The following is a 26,138-nucleotide window of genomic DNA, read 5'->3' on the forward strand; positions in this document are numbered from 1 at the left end:
GAGCTGAGCTGATTTGTGCAGTCAATTATCTCTTTTTTTTTTTTTTTTTTTTTACCTTTCTTCGACTTTAATGGAGAGAGAGTTGCAGAGGTTGTGAACATACTGGGCATAACTCTCTGCCAGGGTCATGTCATATGCAGTCAGATGAATGTTTAAAACCCCATATTCATAATCTGTCCCCAAATTAATGACTCTCACTTCCACTTTTCCCTTCTTCTTGGGCTACAAACTGAAGTTCTCCTGGGAAGGAATGAGCAGCTTCCCTTGTCAGTCTCTTCTGCTTTAATTAAGTGCTTGTATTTTCCAATGCCATGGGTGGGCTTTGTCTTGTAGGGCCGACTGGTACTTAGTAGAATTCCACCTACAGAATAGATGGGCTTCTCTCTTGAAGTTCTAAACCTTAAGAGAGAAAAGGCTTGCTTAAAAATGGTACTATTCCTCAGGCACAGCACCTTTTCCAAGGTTCCGCTCATCCTTTGCTACTGCGCAGCCTCTAGCTGTGCAAACCGAAGACCCGCACCTGCAGCCGCGTTCCCAGGGCGTCTGAAAACACTGTTTTTTGTTTGTTTGTTTGTTTGTTTGTTTTCAATCAATGTTGACCAGGTTGGCCTCGAACGTGCAGCCTCGCCTCCCCGAGTGCCAGGGCAACCGGCCTGAGCCACCGCGGCTCCCAGTTATCTCTTTAAATGTCCATCCTGCCCATTTCCCAAGCACTGATGGTCCAGTTAAGAAAGATTAAGCACAGGAGCCTGGGCACCCACGCATGATCTGAGGACCAGGTGTGGAGGGGAATGAGCTGTTTTCAATAGTGGGAGGCCTGTTCTGCCTTTTAAGGACATGAACCAATGTCATCTTCCTCAAGCTCTTTTTTTCCAAAGGCCAAGGACTTCTGAGTGTTTTTTCTAAGGAGATGAAGTTCTTGCCATTTCAGAGAGAACGCTGTGCATTGTTCACTTCTTTTCGTCCCTATTTTTTTTTTTTTCTTTTGAGACAGAGTCCCGCTCTGTCACCCAGGCTGGAGTGCAGTGGCTGGATCTCAGCTCACTGCAAGCTCCGCCTCTCGGGTTTACGCCATTCTCCTGCCTCAGCCTCCCGAGTAGCTGGGACTACAGGTGCCCGCCACCACACCTGGCTAGTTGTTTGTATTTTTTTAGTAGAGATGGGGTTTCACTGTGTTAGCCAGGATGGTCTCGATCTCCTGACCTTGTGATCCACCTGTCTCGGCCTCCCAAAGTGCTGGGATTACAGGCTTGAGCCACCACACCCGGCCTTCTTCCCTATTTTCATTTCTGTGTTTGAGCTTAAACCAGGATGTTTTATCCCTCAATTGAAGAGACAGGAAGTATGAATGGAGAAAGGAGCTGTGAGAGAAGAAATGGAATTGAGGTGAGATTTTGGGGGGAATTACAAATTAGAATCCTTTGTATCTGTATAAATATATCTTTATAAATTACAAAATGCCTTTTTTTTTTCTTTTTTTTTTTTTTTTTTTGAGACAGAGTCTCGCTCTGTCACCCAGGCTGGAGTGCAGTGGCTGGATCTCAGCTCACTGCAAGCTCCGCCTCTCGGGTTTACGCCATTCTCCTGCCTCAGCCTCCCGAGTAGCTGGGACTACAGGCGCCCGCCACCTCGCCCGGCTAGCTTTTTGTATTTTTTAGTGGAGACGGGGTTTCACCGTGTTGGCCAGGCTGGTCTTGAACTCCTGACCTCAGGTGATCTGACCAGCTCGGCCTCCCAAAGTGTTGGGATTACAGGCATGAGCCACCACATCTGGCCTAAAATTCCATTTTCAATGGTCTTCTTCAATGTATTGTTCACCTTCCTTACTGAGTTTGTGATGAACTTTCAATAAAAACTTGAAAATAAATATCAAAATGCACAATAAAAACAAAACTGCTTAGTTGTTCTAAGTGATGGTTTATTGCTGTGAGTTTTAAAGTATTAATGAAGTAGACTTTACTGCAAATTCTGAATTTTTATCAAGCTTCTGTTTCACAAAATAGTTTCCTGAAAGCAATGATTTTGCTTGCAGTTTTTTGTTGTTCCACTTTGCTTTTTGCCAACAGATTTATTATACCACTAGGTTGACAGAACTTGGGTGGGTCAATGACTGGTCCCACTTCTCTATGTCACTTCACTAGAAGGAATCGCAAAAACATCTTTATTACGACTCTGCACTATTCTAAGCTCTTTACATCTCATTATTCTTTCCAAAAGCCTTATTAGATCAGTAATACTATTGCCCTCATTTTAATAATGAGAAAACTAAGGCACCAAGAGGTTAAGTAATTTGTCCAGCATTCTCCAAAAACCACATGCACATTGTACATTTATGCTAAAAAGCCGCATTGTCTTGTTTTTCATAGTCACATCTATTGACCTTCACGTGTCATTCTTTTCCATATTTGTGTTCCAGAAATTGCCATGACAGAAAGGACATATTCATTGCCATGAGAACAAGTTTTCCCTAAGCATAGTTAGATTAATTTATTTGAGTGAAATAAATTCACATGGCTCTGAAACAACAGTACAGGAATGCTGTGCCATTGCTTCAAACCATACAAATGGACAAATGGCACGCACACACAGTACACTGGGAAGTTGGGCTTATATTTGGAGAGCTCTCTGAAGTTGAAGATTGACAACACAAATGATGGTAACTATGTGGTGCTTCTCTTATGGAAGTTGGAGAAGCACAGAGATGAGAAGATTCACAGGTTCCATGATCCTGTGCTGATCGCCCAAGTGTGAGAAGGTCCTTCACCTAGGCTGGAGTCCAGCCCTGGAATTGGAACTGTGGTGTTGCAGCCAGGAAGGCCCCTGAGCATGGGAGGTTCTTGCCGCCATGCACCTGTTTGAGTCCTTTACCTTGGAGCTTCTCTCACCTGCTTTGGGGGAGCAGACCAACTCTTCCCTGTACCTCCTGCCATGATGCTTTCACAGCCAATTAAAATTCTATTCCATTCTCAGCAAGCAAGCTGGCAGCCTTGGGTCTTCCCAGCAGGATGGGCTGGCTGCAATTAATGTCCCTTCTGGAGCCCGATTAGTGAAGGAGAGGCCAGGATATTTATCCTATCCCCAAAGCCACATTTAAATTAGGAAATGGGGGTTTCCCATCTTATTGCCTCTATTAAGAATCATCAGTTAATGCAAATGTGTTGACTCCTTTCTATTTCATTTGTGGTAGTGGACCCAGATTAGAAAGCCAAGAGGTCATTTCACAACTGGATGGTCCCGGGAACAAAGGCAGGAGATACTTTTTGATTCCTTTAGTCTCTGAATTCCAGACCATTGGAATGAATGGAGGGCACACTTGATTAGGCTAGGAGTTGGGGATTCAACAGAAGCCACGGGAATAATTTTTATTATTATTATTATTATCTTTGAGCTTTGAATGTAGAACGTAGTGCATAAGAATGATGCACTTAAGGGCCAGACATGGTGGCTCACTCCTGTAATCCCAATACTTTGGGAGGTCAAGGTAGATGGATTGCTTGAGCCCAGGCGTTAAAGACCAGCCTCAGCAACATAATGAAACCCTTCTCTGTAAAATATACAAAAAAATTTAGCTGTGTGTGGTGGCGCACATCTGTAGTTTCAGCTACCTGGGAGGCTGAGGTGGTAGGATCACTTGAGTCTGGGAGGTCAAGGCTGCAGTGAGCTGTGATCATGCCACTGCACTCTAACCTGGATGACAGAGTAAGTCCATCTCAATATATATATAAAATATATTTTATATATTTGAGATTTTCCTAAATGCATATATATACACATTTGAATTTTTTCTTAAATGCATATATTTATATATTCTACTGGATGTATCCAGCATATATTCTACTGGATGATAAGAGACATCAGGCAGAGGACAGTCAACCTATGCTGAATCAGACAGTGTCCAGCCAATGCACAGATGCATTAGTGAGTTCAGCCAAGATCAACCAAGTCAGATCAGCAGAACCACTCAGCCAACTTATTGGCTTGTGAAAAGTAATAAGTAGTTGTTATTTTAAGATACTAATTTTGGAATGCGTATGCAGAAGTGAAGTCAGCAGCTGGTGTTAACTGATACAGCTAGTAAATGACAGAGCCAGAAGTCGTCTGATCTGAAAGCCTGTGTGTTGTTCATTCACCATGAAAAGATAGGAAAAGGCTGAAATTGCAGCAGGGAAAATACAGGTTAGATTAAGATATGTTTTTAACTAGAGTCTTTTAGTCACACAAGAGTCTTACTGGGGAAGAGTGTGGGGTTCCCTTATCCAGGTATCTTACAGAAGGCAGTGGTGAGCAGTTATCTGACTGACAGGTTTTAAATGTGGGACCTTTCAGCCCAGGTGTCTTTGCCCTAAAGTTTGCCATCTCAGAGACTAACTATGCTGAGACATTTAACAAGAATACTCTAAGTCATTCCTGTCATCCGTCAGTTCCAAGGAGAAGGCAAAGCACCCAAGCTAAGCTTCTGCAGCCTCCAGCTGGCAAGGCACCCCCTGGTTCTCTTTCATGGCTGAGACCCCCCTCCAAGATTGCCACAGTTGCACTGCTGCTCATTTCTGACTTAGCTCTTCCCCAGTTCTGCAGCCACATCCCACTCCTTCCCTACAGTGCGAAAAAAGGTAGAAAATAGAAAAAAAAAAAAACAACAACCCGACTGTCTACATCTTCTGAGCCTTTCTTTTCAGGGTCACAGTGGTGGTACTATTGACAGTTGCCCATGAGAATGAGGAGAAAGGACAAGGCCTTGAACATGAGGCAATAGCAGCAGATAGTGACATGCTCAGATGATACAGATGGAAATTTGTGTCATCCTCCTGAAGGCCAATTTGGCAGTATATATTAACAGCCTTAAAAATGCCCTTTGAATTAGTAATTCCACTCCAGGACTGTCTTCTCAGGAAACTCATGCACAGGACCTGTGAAATCATGGATCACCATGAGAATTTTTTCGTGACATAGTGTGAATGGAAAAATACAAGTTAAAACAGGCTGTACGTTATGTTCCTGATTTAGGGGGAATTATATGTGTGGGAAGGGGCTGTAGTTATGAGGAACATTTTGATTTATAATAAATCTATACATTTTTAAAGATATTTTAAGATGGGAGTCATGTTTCCTTCCCAGCCTCTGGGCATGTACATCCATGGCTATCATGAAAGCAGGAAAACATACCTTAAAAACATAACAGAGGCTGGGCATAGTGGCTCATGCCTGTAATCCTAGCACTCTGGGAGGTCAAAGCAGGTGAATCTCTTGAGCCCAGGAGTTCGAGACCAGCCTGGGAAACATGGTGAAACCCCATCTCTACAAAAAATGAAAAAATTAGCTAAGCATGGTGGCGCACACCTGTAGTCCCAGCTACCCGGGAGGCTGAGGTGGGAGAATCACTTGAGCCTGAGAGGTCAAGGCTGCAGTGAACCATACTGTGCCACTGTACTCTCCAGTCTGGACAACAGAGCCAGACCCTGTTAAAAACAAAACAAAACAAAAAAACGTAAAAGACTGGCAAAAAGTAGTCTAGAAAATAAAGTGGTTGAAATGATCAATGACATGAGAATAGAATTTAAAAATAGAACTTTTCAGGGTGGACGGATGATGGTTGAGCAGAAGATGAATGAAGATTAAATAATTGTGAAACATAAGAGGATGGGGAACATGAGCTTGGGTCACCAAATCCCAGAAAATAACTGAGAACAGCAGGTCTTGATTGCTTGCTTAACTATCTAATCATCTGAGATAAAACAGGATATATGTTATATACCAGCTACTAATTAAGTGAAACGCAGGCCTGAAAAGCATGGCAAAAGCTGAGAATCCATCTGGATTTGAGAGAGTGTGTCCTCGCTTGTGAATGTCTCTTGGGCAGGTGCCCTCTTGAGTTCTCAACACCAGGGCTAAGAGTCAGTGCTCAACCAATACTGCTGAATAGCTCCTAAAAGAAGACCATGGGGGAGGGCGTGGTGGCTCACTGTGGGAGGCCGAAGCGAGTGGATCATCTGAGGTGGGGAGTTCAAGATCAGCCTGACCAACATGGAGAAACCCAGTCTCTACTAAAAATGCAAAAAAAAAGTAGGCAGGCGTGGTGGTGCATGCCTGTAATCTCAGCTACTTGGGAGGCTGAGGCAAAAGAATTGCTTGAACCCAGGGGAGGCGGAGGTTGCGATGAGCTGAGATTGTGCCATTGCACTCCAGTCTGGGCAACAAGAGGGAAATGCCATCTCAAAACACACACACACACACACAAACAACAACAACAACAACAACAACAAAGAAGAAGACCATGGGCTATGGCCTCTCTCCTTTGGACGGAAACAGTGCTGGTCCATAAATATCCCCCTGATCCCTGAGTGCAGAGGTGTGGGCTGTTCTATGAGCTTTGGCCCTGTCTCATGTCGATTTTCATATGCGGATCAGAATGGGAAAACTGGGAGGCACTGGTGAGCAAGGAAGACCCCAGGGCTCCCTTCCATCTGCCAGGACTGAAGGTAGGCAGTCTGACCAGAGGCTGGGGGAGGGGAGGAGGACCTTTGATGACCAGGCCCTTCCCAGCTCTAGAAGTAAGGAATGTAGAATTCTTTGAAACAGAAAATAAAATTGCCAAGATGACAGAAGCTACAGCCACTTGGAGCAGCTTAGCAGAAGCTCGGAGTCAACAGACCGAAGTCTATTCACACGCCATAGTAATTCAGATTCTACTTAGCATGCTTATTCCTGACAGGGAACTGGAGCCAAGATTTCAGGAATAGTACGTTTCCTTGAGAGGTGTGAAAAGAACTGGGCCAGGTTTTCAGCAGACTCTGGCACGGCTATCACCTGGTGAGAACGACGAGGCATCAATCTCGCAGGGGCGCAGGACCCACCCTTTGGCGCTCTGAGTCCAGAGCAGGGTTTGCTCTTGAAGTTTTTCCTAGTTCAGTGCTGCCCCATTGTGCCACCCTCACGAAGGCCAGTGCCCTCTCTGGGTGGCAGGTTTTTCAGTTTAAATGGAGTATAATGATGAAGCTGATAATGAAGAAGAAATACAAGTCCCATATAGAGAAAGAATTGAAAAACAATTTAAATGTTTACTGCAATGTCTTTATAAAGTGGGCAGAGAAAATGATAGGGCAGAGATTTCTTTTTCTTTCTCCTGTTCCGCTTTCCTTGCTAAGCTCTTAAAATGCAGATCATTTTACCCTTTGGGCCCTGCTTTCACTTTCCGTAGGCAAAACAAAACCCCCCAGTTTCTCCTGGAAACACACACAAGCTCACAGCCCTACCTAAAAGCTGGGAGGTAAAGAGAGGAGATGGCTGTAAACATTCACAACTTAATACCTGTTTGTTTCCTCTGGTCACAGAAGGTAGAATCACACATGTGCAGGAAGAAGGCTTGGGGAGGGGTGAGTCCTTAGGAAGAGACATGGAGACAGGCAGGTGCAGGAAGGGCTGGGGTATCTGATTTTTTTATTTTTTATTTTTTGTTGAGACAGTCTCACTCTGTTGCCCAAGCTGGAGTGCAGTGGTGCAATCTCGGCTCACTGCAACCTCTGCCTCCCAGGTGCAAGTGATTCTCCTGCCTCAGCCTCCTGAGTAGCTGGGACTACAGGCACGTGCCACCAGGCTTGGGTAATTTTTTTGTATTTGTATTTGTATTTATTTATGTTTGTTTGTTTATTTATTTATTTATTGAGATGGAGTCTCACTCTGTTGCCCAGGCTGGAGTGCAGTGGCACAATCTCGGCTCACTGCAACCTCCACCTCCCAGGGTCAAGCGATCCTCCTGCCTCAGCCCCCCAGTAGCTGGGATTACAGGCATGCGCCACCATGCCAGGCTAATTTTTCTATTTTTAGTAGAGATAGGGTTTCGCCATGTTGGCCAGGCTGGTCTCGAACTCCTGACCGCATGATCCACCTGCCTCAGCCTCCCAAAGTGCTGGAATTACAGGCGTGAGCTACAACGCCTGGCCATGGGGTATCTGTTTTGTCCTTTCCTCCCCTTGACACAACCAGGCCGTTAGCCACACCTGGAGACTGCTGGCTTTCAGCATAGTTATGACCCACACACACATGATCTAGGCTTCCAGGCAACTGTGCACTCTCAGGTTTCAGACTGATGAACTTCATTTACAAGGCAGTAGAGTGAGGTGCCTGGGAAGGCCACACACGGAAGGCATCCCTTGTCCACAAGCCAAGAGAGCAGTGTCTTCTCCCTACCTCTTTTTGTTAGGATGTGAAGAGATGAAGGATGGATAGGTGGGTACCTGAGAGCCACCAATGACACCACAGTAAACACTCCCTAGGTTTCAGACAGGGTCCTAAGAACATCTCACAGCCGGGTGCAGCAGCTCTTGCCTATAATCCCAGCACGGCAAGATGGTGAGACCCCATCTCTACAAAAAATAAACAGAATTATGGCATGGTGGTGCATGCCTGTAAGCCCAGCAACTCAGGAGGCTGAGGTGGGAGGATCCCTTGAGCCCAGAAAGTTGAGGGCTGAAGTTAGTTGAGATCACGCCACTACACTCCAGCCTGGGTGATAGGGCAAGACCCTGTCTCAAAAACCAAACCAAAACAAAAAACAAACAAAAAAACTCCTCACCTTGTATTATCCCACTGAATCCTCATGAGCACCTGGGGAGGCAGGAAGTATCTTTGGTCCCACTTAACCCCTGAGAAAACTCACTCCAGGTCAGCAAGGATTCAACACAGCCAGCTTGGGTCTACCTGCCCCGCTAACCACGCTGCATCACCCAGTGCGTGTCGGGTGCTCAGGACAATACCTGGCCTCTAGTACACATTCAAAGGTGTGAGCTACCAAGAGAGGCTGCAACAATAGCAGAAGCACTAGCAAAGCAATATAGCTGCAGATGGTGTGGATGGGGTTTGGAGTGGGTAAGTACCTTGCACAGCATCCCTCACCTAGCAAGTGGAAGAACTGGGATTTGAACCCAGCAGTCAATGCTTGCATACAGGGTTTGGCACCTGGTAAGTGCTCAGCAAGTTTCAGCTATTGGTATTTATTTTTATCTTTGTATATATAAGAGTCTTAAAGTAATATAGGAGACAGAAGGTTTGCTGAGGAGTATCTGGTCCAGCGCTTCACAAAATGAGTCTCAGCCAACCTTACTTCAAGAGAAGAGAGGGTCTTCACGGAATCAGAATCTCTGGAGTGAAGCCTGAGCTTCTGAATGTGTAACAAGCCTCCCAGGTGATTCTTACGCAAGCTAAACTCTGAGAACCAAGAAATCAGGGCTTAGATTGCTTAAGCCCGTGGCCGCCAGCCAGAGAGGGTGGCAGAGCTGGAATTGACTCGTAGGAAATATCTTGCTTTTTTTGCTTTGTAAGAGTCAGTGATACACAGAAGTGGTTCTAAGTGCCTAGGGCCATGACCCGGAACATTAGTGAAGTGTAACTTGTCATCACAGCTCATTTGCACTTGCAACATCTGCTGTTTCCCCGAACATACTGAATATTAATTAGTGACTGAAAATTAATTTTTGAAGAATTTCACCACAGCTCCTACAAACAACACCACGAGAGTTTTGCACAGCTGAGGCTGGGATCCCTCTGCTTGTATGCAGAGATCACGGAGGGCTGCTCGTAGGAGGCAAGAGTATTTGCCACTTAACTTGCCAGGGAGCCTGTGCCTTTGCCTTGGCTTGAGTTCTGGGAAAGAGAGAGAACATGGTGACCTGGCATCCCTGAAATTCCAGGGTAGTGGCCTGGACCTTGGAAACAGGCCCAGCCTACCGTTAGCAAATAGACCAATTCTGGTCTCGCAAGATTTATCTAAATTATGTTTTTCTATTTAGCCAGGGGGATAACTGAGAGCAGGTCAGTCTTTAATTGTAGCTGTTTGGTAACAATGGTGATGGTAATGATGAGTTATGCAGAAAGACAAACGGACAGTATATTACACATGTAGGTCGTTAGAAATACAGATATGATTATAAATATACACATCAAACATGACCTTTTTTTTTTCTGCCAGCCCCCATATAGCTTGGTTTGTATATTATGCAGATCATGTTTGACTTCATAGAATTGAATGTTATTTAAATTCAATTATTGTGAGGCTAAGTTCTTCTTTCTAGTACCAGCTGAGTAAATTTAGAGGCGGTTAGAGGGAATAGGTACATTTGTCTTATACCAGTAAAATTATAGGGAGAAAGGCACTGTAGGAACAAAATAATTATTGTGAAAATGAAAAGCATAGTTTTGGAGGGTTTGGCTTGGATCTGTTTGTTTTCCTTGTCTCTTTTTACATTCTTTTTTTACATTGAAATGATGAGCAGAAAGGCTGGAAAATATTCCGTGAAGACAGAAGCAGATTAAACATGTGTGTGTGTGTGTGTGTGTGTGTGTGTGTAAAAGTAAACTGCTGGTAGGAGAGTAGAACTAGAAATAATTATGTGGTTAATTGGATTTAGTGTAGATAACTACAGCTCATTAAGGCCTTAAATATTTTTTTCCCTAGTAATAGAGTTCTTTCTTTTTTTAATCAAATTATCTTGCAACAATGCCTGATTTCCTCTTGCCAGTGTCAACACACTGTTAGTCTCCTGAAGCCAAGACTTGGCCTTGGTGCCATCAGGAGGGAAGCAAGAATCCCAGTGTGAGCCGGCTGGAAAGGGAGCATGTGAAATGCCATGGACAGGTGGTGCAGCTAAAGGATTGGCTGGGACGGACTCCAACCAGAAAACAAAGAGCTGCTCACACACTATCAGACACTACATGAGGGGAATTCAGATTGGCTGGTCTGTGAACAGCAATGGATTCTAGGGCCATGGGAGGTCTTTGAAGGTCATCTTGCCAGCCAGCCTGCCTCCCACAGATAAGGGGGAAACTCACTTAATCATTCTCTAGGGTAGCAGGAGTCAAAATCTCCTCCATTCATCTCTCCTCCACAATCTTTGTTGGAAAGAAGGTCTTTATGATAGGTTATTTTTCTTGATCCTGATACCAAAATACATTGACCTCTCACAGGTCTGTAGAGTGAAGAAATTACTGCCTGGTGTCCTGAAGGAAGAAGACACTGGAATCTTCTGGTTTCTCCTAGCTTATTTCTGTTCGCTGGCCCCATTGGTGATCCCCTTTAGTCTCCTCCCCTGCCTAACCCTTTCCACCAACCCAGATCACAGACACAAATAGTTGGTCAATATCACACACAGTTTGGTTGTGCTAATAAAGTTGGGTGTGTGTGTGTGTGTTATTGACAAGCCTTATTGTTAGCTGGTTCCTCAAATATAGGAGTCCAAGAAGTGTTACAAAACAGTACTTTCTCTCACAAGTCTATCATCATAGAGACGATCTAATATGGACACTGGAGAATCCCTACTATCTCTGTCATCTCTCCTTATTCTCCTCCACAAATCTGGTGAATTTTTCTACTTCTATACCCATTCCTCCCCACACCAATACACATGGGCTCCACCTCCACCCTGGAGGGGAAATTCTGATTTTAAGGCTTTAGATTCTCTGAGTCTTCACAGTGGAACAACTACAAGGCAACTGGACATTTCCTGCTAATGTGGACTCCATCTCAGAGTAAATTTTAATGGGTTGCTATGCTTCCAAAAACCTCTGCCCCTTAACTTTGTCTTAACAGATATCTCCCCCTCACCAAGGGTGGGGTTGTGAATAAAGTGTGAGGGGGAAGTAAAACCCCATGTTGTCCCACCCCCTAACATAAACACACACCAATTAATACCCAATAAATACTACCTACCGGGAACGGGTTTAGAGGAAAGGAACTCAGGGGAAAGCACAATATGGTTTCTGTCTTGGTGTTAATATTATAACAGGGGAGCCAGCAAGGCCATCTCTTACATCGGGACAAAGAAGGTAAGGGGCTGATGGACAGGCTGCTGTGGGTGGGAGAAGAGACAGAAGGCAGGTGTCACTGCAATGGGCAGAGAGGATATGGGCAAATTTGATGGAGAGACTGGTTCCAGAGGCCTCCTTTTCCATTTTCTTGAGCAAGTGACAACCTCTCTATCTTCATCTATAAAATGAAGGAAATTGTTATTAGCTTCATTTAGCTATTGAGGTAGTAGGTGGTATAATGTCTGTGAAAGTGTTTGTATGTAGAACTGTGAAATATTTATAACAATAGAATTATTAATAAGAAAATGTTACAGAGAGGAGAAAGAAAGGAAGCCAGAAAATCGATCAACATTTGAAGTGGGTAAGAAGGTAGGCTTAGAGATGAGGCAATCTGCTATAAACTCTTACCTATTAGCCAGCATTTACTGAGAGCTTACTGTGTGCCAGGCATGGAGCTAAACAGACTCTCTTACTACCTTCTTCCCTCAGTTTCACAGATGAGCCATTTTACTTTAAAGGAAAGGACACTTAGTGCTGCCACAAGCATACTTTATTTCTCTAGTCTAATCACCCTAGAACTCTCCTGGATGACTATTTTATGCCAGTCCTCAGACCTTCAGGACATCCTCCCCAATCTTTACTCTCAGCCCTTGCCTTTTCTTCGTATTGCACTTAGAAAATAGAAGAAACCAGAAAGAAAACTTGCCAAGTCCATGGTTAATGCTTTATTCCCATCAGCAGCATTTGACAAGGTCCATTGCTCCCTCTTTTCTTGGAACACTATCTTCTTCTTGGCTTTTGGAAAAATATACTCTTGCCATCTCACTGAGCTTCCCTTCTCAGTCTCTTCTGCTGGTTCTTCTACATCTCCTGACCTCTAAACTTGGCATCCTCTAGTGATGAGGTCTGGCACCCTTTCCTTTTCCTACCTACACTCACTGCTTTGGTTGTCTCATTCAGACACATAGCTTTTAACACCATCTGTACACCAAATGACTCTCAACTTTGTATCTTGAGCCTGGACCTTTCCCCTAAACTCCAGATTAACATACCTCTCAATACTTATGTGACATCTCCTCCTGGATATCTAACAGGCATCTCAAAGTTGACACTTTCAAAACTGAACTCCCAATCTTTCCTCCAAACCTGCTTCTCCTTCAGTCCTCCCCATCTCAATTAAAGGCAACTCCCTATCCTTCTCATTGTGCAGGTCAAAATTGACATCATTCTTGACTTTTCTGCTTCTCTCCTTACCACATCCAATCCATCAGCAAATCTTAACATCTACATCCTCAGAATATCTCCTGAAACTGACCATTTATCAGGACTTCCTCTGCTACCATAGTGGTCTAAAACACCATAATGCTCACCTGGATGAATACAACACCAGCCTTTATTTGCTTCCAGTCTGTTTACAATAGAGCAGCCAGTGATCCTGTCAGATATGATCAGATCATGCCACTCTCCTCTGCTCAAAACACTCACGATTGCCCATCTCATTCACAAATGCCAAGTCCTTAAAATGATTTACAAGCCTGGCCTGATCTATCCCCTGACTCTTGATCTGTGTTATATCTCTGACTTCATTTTCTGTCCCTCTTCCTCTAAACTTCTCTACCCCAGTGACACCAGCCTCTTTGGGTCCCCTAGAACATACCAGGCATGTTTCTGCCCCAGGGCCTTTGCACTTGATGTTCCCTCTGTCCAGAATGCTCAGCCCCCAAATAACTGTATGGCTTGCTCCCTTACTTTCCTCGGCTCTTCATTCAAATACCTCCATTGAGTGAAGCATTCATACACAGCCACCCTATGTAGGATTTCAACTCGCCCCCTCCTTCTATTCCATTTCCTTTTTCCCTGCTTATTTTTCTCCATCACACATAACAGCCTCTTAGGTACATATTCTTTTTTTTTTTTTTTTTTTTTTTGGCTGGAGTGCAGTGGCTGGATCTCAGCTCACTGCAAGCTCTGCCTCCCGGGTTTACGCCATTCTCCTGCCTCAGCCTCCCGAGTAGCTGGGACTACAGGCGCCCGCCAAATCGCCCGGCTAGTTTTTTGTATTTTTTAGTAGAGACGGGGTTTCACCGTGTTAGCCAGGATGGTCTCGATCTCCTGACCTCATGATCCGCCCGTCTCGGCCTCCCAAAGTGCTGGGATTACAGGCTTGAGCCACCGCGCCCGGCCGGTACATATTCTTTACTATTGTTTAATCATATTTATTGTCTGTCTTGACTAGAGAATGTTAGTCAGTTCCATTCACTGCAGTATCCTTATCACCTAAAACAAAACCTGGAACATAGTAGATAAATATTTAATGAATAAATGATAATTGAGCAAGGCCCACAGATGTTAAGCAACTTGCCCAGGGTCACACAGATTGTAACAGCTTGGATATACACAAGTCTGCCTGAGATTAGAGCCTAAGCTTTTAACCATCATATTAGTCTTATTAAGGAATATGTCCCTAAACTGTACCCCAAGGCTGATGTTGCTATTGTCTCCTTGTTCTGTTCTCTCAGATTTCCAAACTACAACATGGTACAGGACTGTCTTTGCTACACTAGACTGTGTTTATTTCTTTCTACTCAGTGGCAGGGTTGCCTGGCATCTGTGTGGGCAGAAAGGGAAGTCTTTGGTTTACCTATCACTACCATGACAACCAGGTAACCTAGGGACTCCTAAAGCGAGACCTTCAGACTGAAAGAGGTGAAAAATGAAACAAGCTCAAAATAAACAGGAAGAAATCTATGAATGGAGAAACAACTGGAGACTGGTGCCTGCAGCTTGCTGTGTTATTGGCAGTGTTGGGAGGGAAACAATTTCTTCTCAACCATTACAAGTTTCTAGTTGGGACAGATCCTTGTAACAAAAGACAGATTAACAAGAGAAAAACTAGCAAGTTTATTAGGGTATGCAGTGTGTATCACGTGGGAGAAACTTCAACGAAAGGTAATTCACTGGCTTAGAACTCTGGCTAATATAGCATCTTCAACAAAAGCAATCTATTTTTAGAGAAGTGGCAAGATAAAGGAAAAGGACTTTGAGTGTCTATGGGCAGCAACTCGGGGGGAAGAAAACAAAGGGCAGAAAAACTTTAGTAAACTTTGTTAATATAAATTCCTCTATTGCAGTAAGCCTTGCAGTGAGCTGAGATTGTGCCACTGCACTCCAACCTGGGTGACAGAGAGAGACTCTGTCTCCAAAATATATATATATATTTATTTATTTATTTATTTATTTATATTTTTATTTATTTATTTATATTAAATTTTTTATATATTCATATATAGATATATATAAATTCCTCTGGTGTCATCTGGAGGTTAATGAGAGTCTAAAGCTGTCTTCAGTGTTTACTTTTGTTCTCCTGATGGAGAGGGGGAGACAGGATAACTTTTGTCTTTGTAAATCTATGTCCTGCTTTTATGCAAATAGAGAAAGAGAAGAGAGCTCTCCTAAATCTGCTGCTTCTTAATTGTCTTAGCTCAACACGCCTTTGTATTTTGGGGAGGCATATTATGGTCTCCCACTGCAGTGAGCGAAATACATCTGTTCTCCCTCCCACCAGCTCCATCCCTCCTGCCTCCTGCCTCTAGCACGACCCCACTTAATCCATACAAGAGGCCTGCACTCTTCTTCTGTTTGGCATCCCCTGAAAAGAAGGTTCCCCTGATGCTCCCAGTGTCCCCATGGTGACACAAGGGATGATCTTGGGCTAGAAGTCAGGGTCCCTTATCCATCCCAGAAGGGCAGAGTCTCTTAGAAAATCCTTTAATCTTTACTGTTTTTGGTGACACAAACTGACTCTTTTCTTTCGGCAGTCATTGCCTTCCTTATCTGTTTCACCTGTCTTAGAGTGACAGTAGGAAAGAGTTGTAGAAGAAAAAACTATGACATTAAAGTTCTTACAGAAATGTCAGTTAGAATTGTAACAGTTTAACAGGAGGACTGACTTGTGCCATGCACTGTGTCAAACCCTTGCGTGCATGATCTCATTTAATCCTTACAGGCCAGGCACAATGGCTCACGCTTGTAAACCCCACACTTTGGGAGGCTGAGGTAGGAGGATCATTTGAGCCCAGGAGTTTGAGATCAGTCTGGGCTACATGGCGAAATCTCATCTCTACAAAAAATACAATACATGTTGCTGGGTATGGTGGCATGTGCCTGTAGTCCCAGCTACTCAAGAGGCTGAGGTGGGAGGATTATTTGAGCCTGGGGAGGTCAAGGCTGCAGTGAGCCATGATCATTTCACTCTGCACCCCAGCCTGGGCAACAGAGTGAGATCGTGTCTCAAAGGAAAAAAAAAAATCCTTACAACTACCCTTGAGGAGGTAAGAGTTACTTGCCATGGAAAGATGAAGAAATGGAGCCTCAGAGAGGTAAAGAGATTTGGCTAAATTTGCACAGCTGGTGAACAGACACTCCAAAATGAAGCGGCTGTTTCCCAAAACCATGTTCTTAACCACTCCCCCACAGTGTGTCCCTTGGGGGCCAGAGGATTAGAGAAGATCCCATTTTTTTTGTTTCAGTCATTCCCAGGGCAGTCTCTGGCCCCAACACTCTGAGCAGATCATTGAGGGAGTGTCTAGTGCCCTTTGCATTAATGAGCCCCTTTGATCTGTGGAGTTTGCTGAGCTCTGCAAACAAGATCACAGTAATCCTCCCAGCCCAAATGCCGGAGCCTCAGTAGCTGGGCCAGAAGGACTTGTCTTTTCCCATACCCTGGGGCCTGTTCCATTAGTAAACACACTTTAATTGTACATCGCTGATGTGCTCAGTTCTATGGGGTATGTAGGAGCAGCTCTAATCCCAGAGCATTTGAAAATGATGAAGTGAAAAACTGTGGGTAATGATGGGAGACTTGGCTGAGGTCTGACCTGGGCCAGGAATTGGGGTGGGACCTGGAGAAGGGGAGACTTACAGGCACGGGTGCAGGTGGGGCAGCAGGAACCAGAGGATGGAAGGTGGATGAGCAGAGCGGGTGGTGAAGCTCAGAGTCTGACGGCCGTGTGACCCTGAGGGAGTCATTTAACCTTTCTCCTCAGTTAGGGACATCTATTATATTGAGAGAATTTTACTAGGGCAGAGGGGGCAGGAATTCACCTCAGTGTCCATGTAGCACCATTTTGGCTTTTAACAGAGTTTACTGCAAGGAGCGTCTTCCTAAGTTTAGCCTGAATCCGTCTGGCTCATTTCTACTTCTGTTGTTCTTGGAGATATACAGGTCTGACCAGTAGAAGTTGGCAAAGAGTCTCTGTTAAAGCTTTTTAGAAGCTCTAAACACTAAAAAGATGATGGGCTTTCCCCAACATGTACATAGAAATACACTAAATCATAACCTACAAAACTTGCCTGAATGCCAGAGTTAAAATAGCTTGTTTCTGGGTTCCCCCCAACCCCCATAGCAAATCCCTGATCATCACTTCCTTCATCAAAGTTAAAGTTTTCTAACAGTTTGTTGTCCTTGCTTTATTTATTTTTTTTTTTTTTTTTTGAGATGGAGTTGCACTCTGTCACCCAGGCTGGAGTGCACTGGTGCCATCTCTGCTCACTGCAACCTTGGCCTCTGCTTCCTGGGTTCAAGCAATTTTCCTGCCTCAGCTTCCTGAGTAGCTGGCATTTTAGGATCATGCCACCATGGCCAGCTAATTTTTGTATTTTTTGTAGAGATGGGGTTTTGCCATATTGGCCAGGCTGGTCTTGAACCCCTGACCTCAAGTGATCCACCTGCCTTGGCCTCCCAAAGTATGGTATTACAGGCATGATCCACCTCACCCGGACCATCCTTGCTTTCTAATATTTGTAATGCCAGAAACAAGTCCCTATGCTGCCTTTTGGGGTTTTCTTCTCCCTAAAGGGAAACGAATGGTTCTCTGGAGGGGAAGCAGCATAGTCCTGCCCTCTTGACCCTCAGCCAGTCACTGGGATTAGGCCAGGTCATGCTCCTCCTTTCTCTACCCAGATTAGCATGCTGAGGCTCGGGGGGCTCCCATGAGCCCTGATGGTCCCACAACCAGAGCCCAGGTCTTCTTATCAGCTGTGCCCCAGCTGATAAGCAGCTCTTCCTGCCTTGTGTCTTGGCTGCTGCTTGGGAAGCAAGACGTAGAGACTTCACTGTCGCTCAGCACTATTGCCAAGGACCAGAAGTAATGTCTCTTACCTGATGGGCAATTTGACATGGCTGCTTAACAACCCGATTAATCAAACCCAGCTCATCCTGTTAGAATTAATGAGCCTAGGAAATGCTGCCACGAATAATGAGGAATTTCGCCCCTCCCCCAGCACGTCTCTCCACTCACCCCCCCCCGTTTCCTTTTCAGAGTCATATAGCAGCTCCTCGGTACAAGGGCCCTTAGGCTTTGATGAGTGTGCTGAGTGCCCAGCAACGTGGGCATGTCCCGCCTCTTCTTTTCCTCTCCAGGAGGTAGCTGCCTACCTGGAGCCAAAGGCTGGCCATGTCCTAGAGAAGCAAAACCTCTCGTTCATAAGACAGATACGCATGCATTCAGCTCTCAAAGTTGTGTTGAGTATCAAAATTTACCAGGCCCTTTACTAGATATTAGGGCTGCAAATATGGGTAAGATATTGTCCCTGCGAGGAGCAAATGGGGGCGTGCTATAAGAGAGGGTATGGAAAGGGCCTGGAGCCACAGCAAAGGGGGCCTGTTGATACTGGAGGAGCAGAGTGGGGAACCAAGGAGGGTTTCATGGGGATGAGCACCTGAGCATTTCTGCCAAGTTCATTCATTGCACAAATACAGAGTGCCAGGCACTGAGCAAGATGTTTGTTCCCAGAGTTAACAAAATGGATGTGGTTCCCATTCTCATGGAGTGGGCATCTCATTCCTGTTCCTCAAGGCAATGCAGGCAACCTGAGAAGACACTTGATTTACTTTTTCATGTACTTATTCAAACATGAAAACTTATTTAGGGCTTGGCACCTTGGGTACAGGGCTTGCCACTGGAGAAAAGGGGTGCAAAGATAAATACCTCACCCTGCCTTGTGGGGCTCCTCTGGTGGGTAGACAGGGATATGTGTAGATCTTCATAATGATGCACCAAGCATGCTAACAAGAATGTACCCAAGTCACTCAGCATAAGGCACTCAGAGCTCAAAGCACTGTGCTCAACCTGGAGCAGCCAGGGACCACTCCCAGTAGGAGGCGGCATTTGAATCATCTTGAAGACAGAGAGTAACAGCTGACAGGTAGACCAGGTGCAAAAGAACATTCCAAACCTCATCCAGGCCACTGTGAGATCCTTGAGTGATAGGAGTTGAAATGGAAAAGAAATATGATTCCAGGAATCTTAGAAGGAAGAGCCGATTCTACAGTCTGCAGCCAAGTGCGTGATTACAGAGGCAGATGGAAATCCATAATTTCAAGACCATCCTGGGCAATGTGATGAAACTCCATCTCTACAAAAAAGTAAAAAACTAGCCGGACATGGTGGTGCATGCCTGTAGTTTCAGCTACTTGGGAGACTGAGGCCAAAGGATCACTTGAGCCCAGAAGATCAAGATTGCAGTTAGCCACGATCGTGCCACTGCACTCCAGCCTGGGCAGCAGAGTGAGATCCTGTTTCAAAAACAACAAACAAACAAAAAACACAGGTTTCGGCCACGACCATCTGACATATGGTCATGAGAAGTTCTGGAGAGTGAGCCCAACGCTGCAGTCCACTCAAAGGAAGTTTCAAATCCTGACACCATCTTGCTCAGTTGAGTCCTCTGCCTCTCTGATTCCAACTCCTCCAAGCTGGGCTTCCCAGCTAACCCCAGCCAGGCCCAAGGGTGGCTGGAGGGACCCAGGCCTTCAGTGAGGGCATCTGCCCAACATCCTAGATCCCCACATCTACACTGGCTAGAGCTGATGGTGGCTTTCCCTTTAACTTGGGTCTGAGCCTTCCAATTCAGTCTCCGCTAGCTAGCTTTTGTTATCTGTGTTGCCTGTCTGTCACTGAGGGCATTTGAGTTTGCAACCGTTGGCCGAGCCTTCACAGAGATGCTTCTGCAGCCTGACACCCCACTGTGAACAGCAGAGGCTTCCGCAGAAACCAGCCCACTCATCTTCGTAGAACCCTAGGAATTAATAGTACTGTGCTGTATCAAGTAGGAGCAGGGGCTCAGAGCTGTTAGTTGTGCTGACCAACATGGCTTGGCTCTCATGGTGGGGGTGCAGGAGCCCAGGCCTCCTCTGTGGGGTCTGGTGCCCCCAAACAAAGCCTGTGGCCTACTTGGGTGGCCCAAACCAGGCTGCAGCTGCCATGCTCCTGCCCATCACCCACCCAGTAGCCACGGTAGGTCTCAGCCTCATCACCTTGTGCTCTCTCCCTGCAGGGGGAGCTGCTGAGCCCGTGCCGCTGCGATGGCTCGGTCAAGTGCACACACCAGCCTTGCCTCATCAAGTGGATCAGCGAGCGGGGCTGCTGGAGCTGCGAGCTGTGCTACTACAAGTACCACGTCATCGCCATAAGCACAAAAAATCCTCTGCAGGTACGACCCAGGGCTGCCCGGTGGGGATGCTGGGCCTGGGACTTCCACACCACCTGCTTCAGCAGGAGGCTTGCTTCACCTTAGATTCAGGGCAGTTTGAGGGAAAGGAAGGAGATGGGCTGGGTGGGTAAGCACGGTGGGTGGTGTGGGGCAGGAGGGAATGAAAGGACATTTGTGTTTTCTCTTAAGCTTCAGCAAGAAGAGGAAGAGATGGGACAAAGAGAGGGAAATAGATACAGAAGGAAAGAAGTGTGGAGAATCAGATAGAAAAGGGAGAATAAGTAAGTGATGGATGAATAAATGAATGCAGAAAGGAGAGGAAGAAAGAAGGAAAGGAAAGGAAGAAATGAAGGAGGGAGGGAAGAAGAAGAAAAAGAGAAGGGCCAGAGGGCAGAAGAGAACAGGAAACAAAAAGACAGAAGGTGGGAGGGGTGAAGAGAAGGATTGAGATCAAGCTACGGGCTGGTAAATAAGAAATAAAGGCTGGGTACGGTGGCTCACGCCTGTAATCCCAGCACTTTGGGAGGCCGAGGCGGGTGGATCATGAGGTCAGGAGATTGAGACCATCTTGGCTAACATGGTGAAACCCCGTCTCTACTAAAAATACAAAAAATTAGCCAGGTGTGGTGGTGGACACCTGTAGTCCCAGCTACTCAGGAGGCTGAGGCAGGAGAATGGCATGGACCTGGGAGGTGGAGCTTGCAGTGAGCCGAGATCGAGCTACTGCACTCCAGCCTGGGTGGCAGAGCGAGACTCCGTCTCAAAAAAAAAAAAAAAAAAACAAAGAAGAAATAAGAAGAATAGACTCAATGGCACTTCTCACACATCAATGTGCATGTAATTGATCTGCAGTCTTGTCAAAATGCAGGCTACTCAGTAGGTCTGGAGCAGGACCTGTTGATGCTTCTGGTTCAGAGACCACTCTTCCAATGGCAAAGAACAGAGGTAAAACAGAAGAAACAGGAGAGGGAGGCAGAGAAAAATGGGAATATAAGCAATAAGAAATAGAAGAAGGGGAGAGAATAATATTAAAAAACTATCCTGGAAAGGCAGGTAGGACCAGGGTGAAATGAGGGCCTGCCACACAGATTCAGACAGAACTTAGGGCTCCTATGACTGCCCCCACCACTCTATCCCTGCCCTGACACATCCATTGTCCCCAGAGGAGCTGGCAGGCCTGTGCCGCCCTCACAAATGCCCCAAATCAAGCAACTCTCCTTCGAGGCACACACACATACAGAGAGCATTTTGCTTCTGAAAATACCTCCACATATGCATGATCAGCCAATTAAGCTGCCACATAATCAATTAGCAAGAATGAGAGTGAGGATGGGGACTTCAGCTCGTGGCACAGTTTCACTCCTCCTCTCTGGGGTGGTGGTGGAGGGGGGAGTCCTGAAAGCCCAGGAGGTGTAACGGGGGTTGGGAGGGGTGGTGGCGATGGGGTCTTTGTATGGAGGAGCAGCTGGAAGCACCCACAGCTGTGGTGTCCAGGGTGTTTTGTTTTACACCCCATGGAGTTTTACATGGGGCAATCCCAAGAATGAGTCTCTGTGTGTATGTGTGTTGCACACACACAAGTGTGCTGGGGTTGTGGGGCATTTCTGGAAGGTGGCACTAAAAGCCCCAGGCACCTTAGCCCTCTTAGACTAGTATACCAAGGGGTCATAAAGAGGTGCCTTTCCCTGCTGCTGGTTCCATCTTCAATTCATTTCAAAATCTCAAAGTGTCTTAAAATAGCAGTGTCACGAGACAGCTGACTCCACATCCTCTGAGCTCCAGCAGGGGCCTGAATGCATTAACCCTCCCCTTTCTTTTCATCCAGCTCAAGCCTCAAGAAAGGGTCAGATTCCAAACCTGTGAACCCAGCCCACCCAGCCCAAAGCACCCTTCCTTGGCTCTATCCTTGGCTCATAAAGTGAAAATGCATTTAGGGATAACTTTTTCCTGGGGGTAAAAAACGAAAAGGTTATTCTAATCTCCCAAGTCAGGTAAGCAAGTGGCAGTGTTAGCAATATGGATCTCTGAGGATCCATATGGATCTATTCCTGAGTCCCTACCCTGTCTTCCACTGTGAGTTTCTTGACATTCACTGGTGGAGGCTCCCTCTGATTCTGTTGCTCCTGGAAATGCAATGGTGTGTGCTCAGAAAATGCCGTCTCACTTCTGGATAGCACTGGAAGAAGGAAGTAGTTTGGATTAGAAGCGATTTTGTGTGGTTGTGGTCCAAAACGTCCCAATTGTATGTCCTGCACTCCTCAGGTCCAGCAACATGTGAGACAGCTGCCTGCTCAGCATGGTGGGCACCTTCTGGGCTGCTATGCCCCAGCCCGGCTGGATCATCTATAGTGTAGGATGGAGCTGGCAGGCCCCACCACAAGTGGGCAGAGCGATGGATGGGAATCCCAGGACTGCCTCTGCTACCAGAGAGGGGAAGTTCCTTCCAGGTCTCCTGGTTGTCTTACCTCCTGGTTCATGCCCCAGACAGAGTCATGAGAAATAGGCCAGGCATGGTGGCTCACACTTGTGATCTCAGCACTGATGGGAGGCTGAGGCTGGAGGATCACTTCAGGCCAGGAGTTCAACACTATCCTGGGCAACGTAATGAGACCCTGTCTCTATGAAAGAAATTAGCTGGGCACAGTAGCCCATGACTGTAGTCCCAGCTACTCAGGAGGCTGAGGTGGGAGGATTGTTTGAGCACAAGAGGTCTATGTTGTAGTGAGCTATGATTATGCCACTGCACTCCAGCCTGGGTGGCAGAGTGAGATCCTGTCTCAGAAACAAAGAAAAAAAGTAGTGAGAAATAATACACTATTTAGTGTCCTATGGGGCATCATCTTAGCGACCCTCCAGAAGCAATATTTCCAGCCAGAAGAACCACTGCGGAAGGAGGCACAGCATGGCTCTGAGGGTCTCAAGGCTTTGTGGCTGCTTCCTACCCTCTCTTTGTTACATCTGAATTGCAATTATTAATGAACATTTAGTTAGTGCTTATTAGGTGTCCGTCAGTGTTCTAAATATTCACATATATTGTATAATTTAGTCCTGAAAACAACCCGGTGAAGTGGGCACTATTATTTTTCCTAATCTACAGATGTGACGATGGAGGCACAGAAGGGTTCAGCAACATGCCCAGGCTGACACAGCTACTGAGTGGTAGAGTGGATGTGGGGGTCTGACTCCTGGGTCCAGGTCTCAACCTCTGCTCAGGCACGTTTGGGAATACCCCCGCCTTGACACTCTGATCTGTATTTTTGCTGAAACATCATTAAGAACACCCTTCAAAGCACTGGTTTAAGAGTGATTTTGTTTTACATAACACTCTAGGAAGCAGGAAAGACCAATTATTTCTATTTTACAGAAAGGAAAGTTGAGGGTCCTCATGATTTCTTGACTTCTCCTAGGTCACACTGAGCGCGTAGGAGTGGAGCCCAGTCAGGATCGGGTCATCAGATCCCTCACTCAGTGTTCCTTCCTGTTCTAAGACATACAACATCCAGTCTCTGTGCTTTTCCCCTTGTCTCTCCGTTCATTGGTGCTGCAGGATGAGAGTTCAGAGGATGGAGAAACCTCATGATACTGAGATCAGAGTGGGGATCTGGTGGCAACCTGGTACCCCGGGTGCCCATCTCCCCCTCCCAGCCCTCCTGTGAGTTTTCAGAGCTCGTTCACTCTCTGCTTTCTCCGTCATCTCTGCGGAGCCTCATGTGGGACAGACGGGGGAGAGTGCCTTGTCCATAGCACCCCACCCTGCTCCTCCGTCACACTTCACACTGCAGTCAGAAGCCCCATTTAAGTTCCACAGCTGGCTTCAGAGCTGGTAGAAGGGGTTTTAGGGATGAAGAGAAGCTTTCTGTGCCTCTATATTTGGCATTTTTGAAGTCTAGAGGAGCAGGAGAAAGGGAGGATTATGGATGCCTCAATGGTAGAAACAAAAACTCAGCCAGAAGCCCTCTTTCCAGGCAGCAGGGCAGGCCCTGGAAAAAGCATTTGTTGTGCATGAAAGAAGTCTGTATGATGAAGTCATCTTCTGGAAAATCCTTTCATTATGTGTAACCCTAGGCAGGGGAAACAGTGGAAAATGTAAAGGCCCAATTACCTGTAATGGAGGCTATCTGTATAATTAAATGTAGAGGCTGATGTCCTACGTCTGGACCAGCAAGTGAAATGCTTCCGTACGGTTACAATTCCCTGGGGACCACTGGCCAGGCCAATCCCAGCTACAGCCAGAATGAATCAATACTTCCATCCAGGTCTCCCTGTTGGCAGAGGGAAAATAGTCTGCCTTTTCTCAGAGTTCAGAGTGAAATGCTTTCTGGGGGTGTTCTTTGCAGAGTGTTATGCAAATGTCTCCAATCAAAAGATGTCCTTCCCCCCACTTTCCCAAATTTGATCCTGTCAGTCCTCTGCATAAAACCATTCATATCGTCACATCTACACTTAGGACAAAGCACAAAGTCTCTGCATATTCTACAAGGTTCTGTGTGATCTCTCATTCTTCCTTTTCCAGTTGTCTCACCCCACAAGCTCTTTTGCTGTCTCACTCCACCCACTCTTATCTTCTCCCAGGCTTTTATCCTTCCCATGTTTTCTTCTGGCACAGGCCTTTGCACATGCTCTTCCCTCTGCTGGGAGCAGTCTTCCCTCCTTTCATTGCCTAGTTGACTAGTAACCTAGTCAACTCAAGCATCGCTTCCTCTCGAAGTCGAATCCCCCTGTCACCGGCTCTCACTGTGCCATGTTCCTCCCTGACTTACCCTTGATGAATTGCATGTGCAAATAATTATATTGTTTCCTAAGTTCCCTAGACTATAAGCTCCATAAGGGCAGGCACCTTGTCTGTTTTTGCCTAGAGCTTCATTGCCAGCCCCTAGCATAGTGGCCAGCACATAGAATATACTCGATATGTATTCGTTGAGTAACTGCATGAATAAACCCCAAGCTAAAAATCTAACTCCTGGCTCCTTCAGACCTGTACTGCCTGGACCAGCCATAGAATCATAGAATTTCAGTGTTGAAACTCACCCACACCCTAGCCTTTAACCCATCTGTCAATACTGCTATAAGCACAGGGCTTTTTCTGTTGAAAAATGAAATAATAGTGTTGATATACATTCAGTAAAATAAGCTGTTTTTCTTCTCTCTCCCCACATCTCATTCCATGGTCTACTGAATTGGTAATCTCTAGCATATAAATTAAGTGGCATGCAAGGTGATGTTGTAGAAAGCAAGAAACAAACAAACAAACAAAATCAAAAACAAAAAAGCCTGTGCACTCTCAGCACCTATTAGTTAGAAAATAGACTGTGTTTCTCTGAAAAGAGCCATCTGGGAGCAGGCCGGGCGCGGTGGCTCACACCTGTAATCCCAGCACTTTGGGAGGCCGAGGCGGCAGATCATGAGGTCAGGAGATCGAGACTATCCTGGCTAACACAGTGAAATCCCATCTCTACTAAAAACTACAAAAAAATTAGCCGGGCATGGTGGCGGGCACCTGTAGTCCCAGCTATTCAGGAGGCTGAGGCAGGAGAATGGGGTGAACCTGGGAGGCGGAGCTTGCAGTGAGATCATGCCACTGCACTCCAGCCTGGGCGACAGAGCGAAGTCTCCGTCTCAAAAAAAAAAAAAAAAAAAAATCAGGGGGCCTAGAACACCACCCTCACTAGCTCTGCATTTTCATCATTCTCTCCATTTCTCTGTCTATATCATAATCAAGTCTAAGGGTCTTCCTTTCCAGCCACGCCCACCTAGAGCCCCCTCCTTACAATTAACTGTGATCATTTGGTGTGATAGAGATTTTCTCTGCATCTAAAGTTCAATGTGAAATTCAGAAACCTGCAAAA

At 45.9% G+C, this 26,138-nt stretch overlaps 1 protein-coding gene across 1 annotated transcript in view; it reads left to right on the plus strand.

Moving 5' to 3' along the window:
* Positions 1-26,138, plus strand: part of MARCH4 (membrane-associated ring finger (C3HC4) 4, E3 ubiquitin protein ligase) — a 110,800-nt gene that overhangs the window by 63,071 nt on the left and 21,591 nt on the right. Inside the window, exon 2 of the mRNA XM_011932302.1 lies at positions 20,137-20,292. Within this exon, the coding sequence (XP_011787692.1) occupies positions 20,137-20,292 (156 nt within the window). The remainder of the gene's footprint in view (positions 1-20,136; positions 20,293-26,138) is intronic.

This window comes from Colobus angolensis, unplaced genomic scaffold (genome assembly GCF_000951035.1).
Source record: "Colobus angolensis palliatus isolate OR3802 unplaced genomic scaffold, Cang.pa_1.0 Scaffold95, whole genome shotgun sequence".
Taxonomy (NCBI): domain Eukaryota; kingdom Metazoa; phylum Chordata; class Mammalia; order Primates; family Cercopithecidae; genus Colobus; species Colobus angolensis.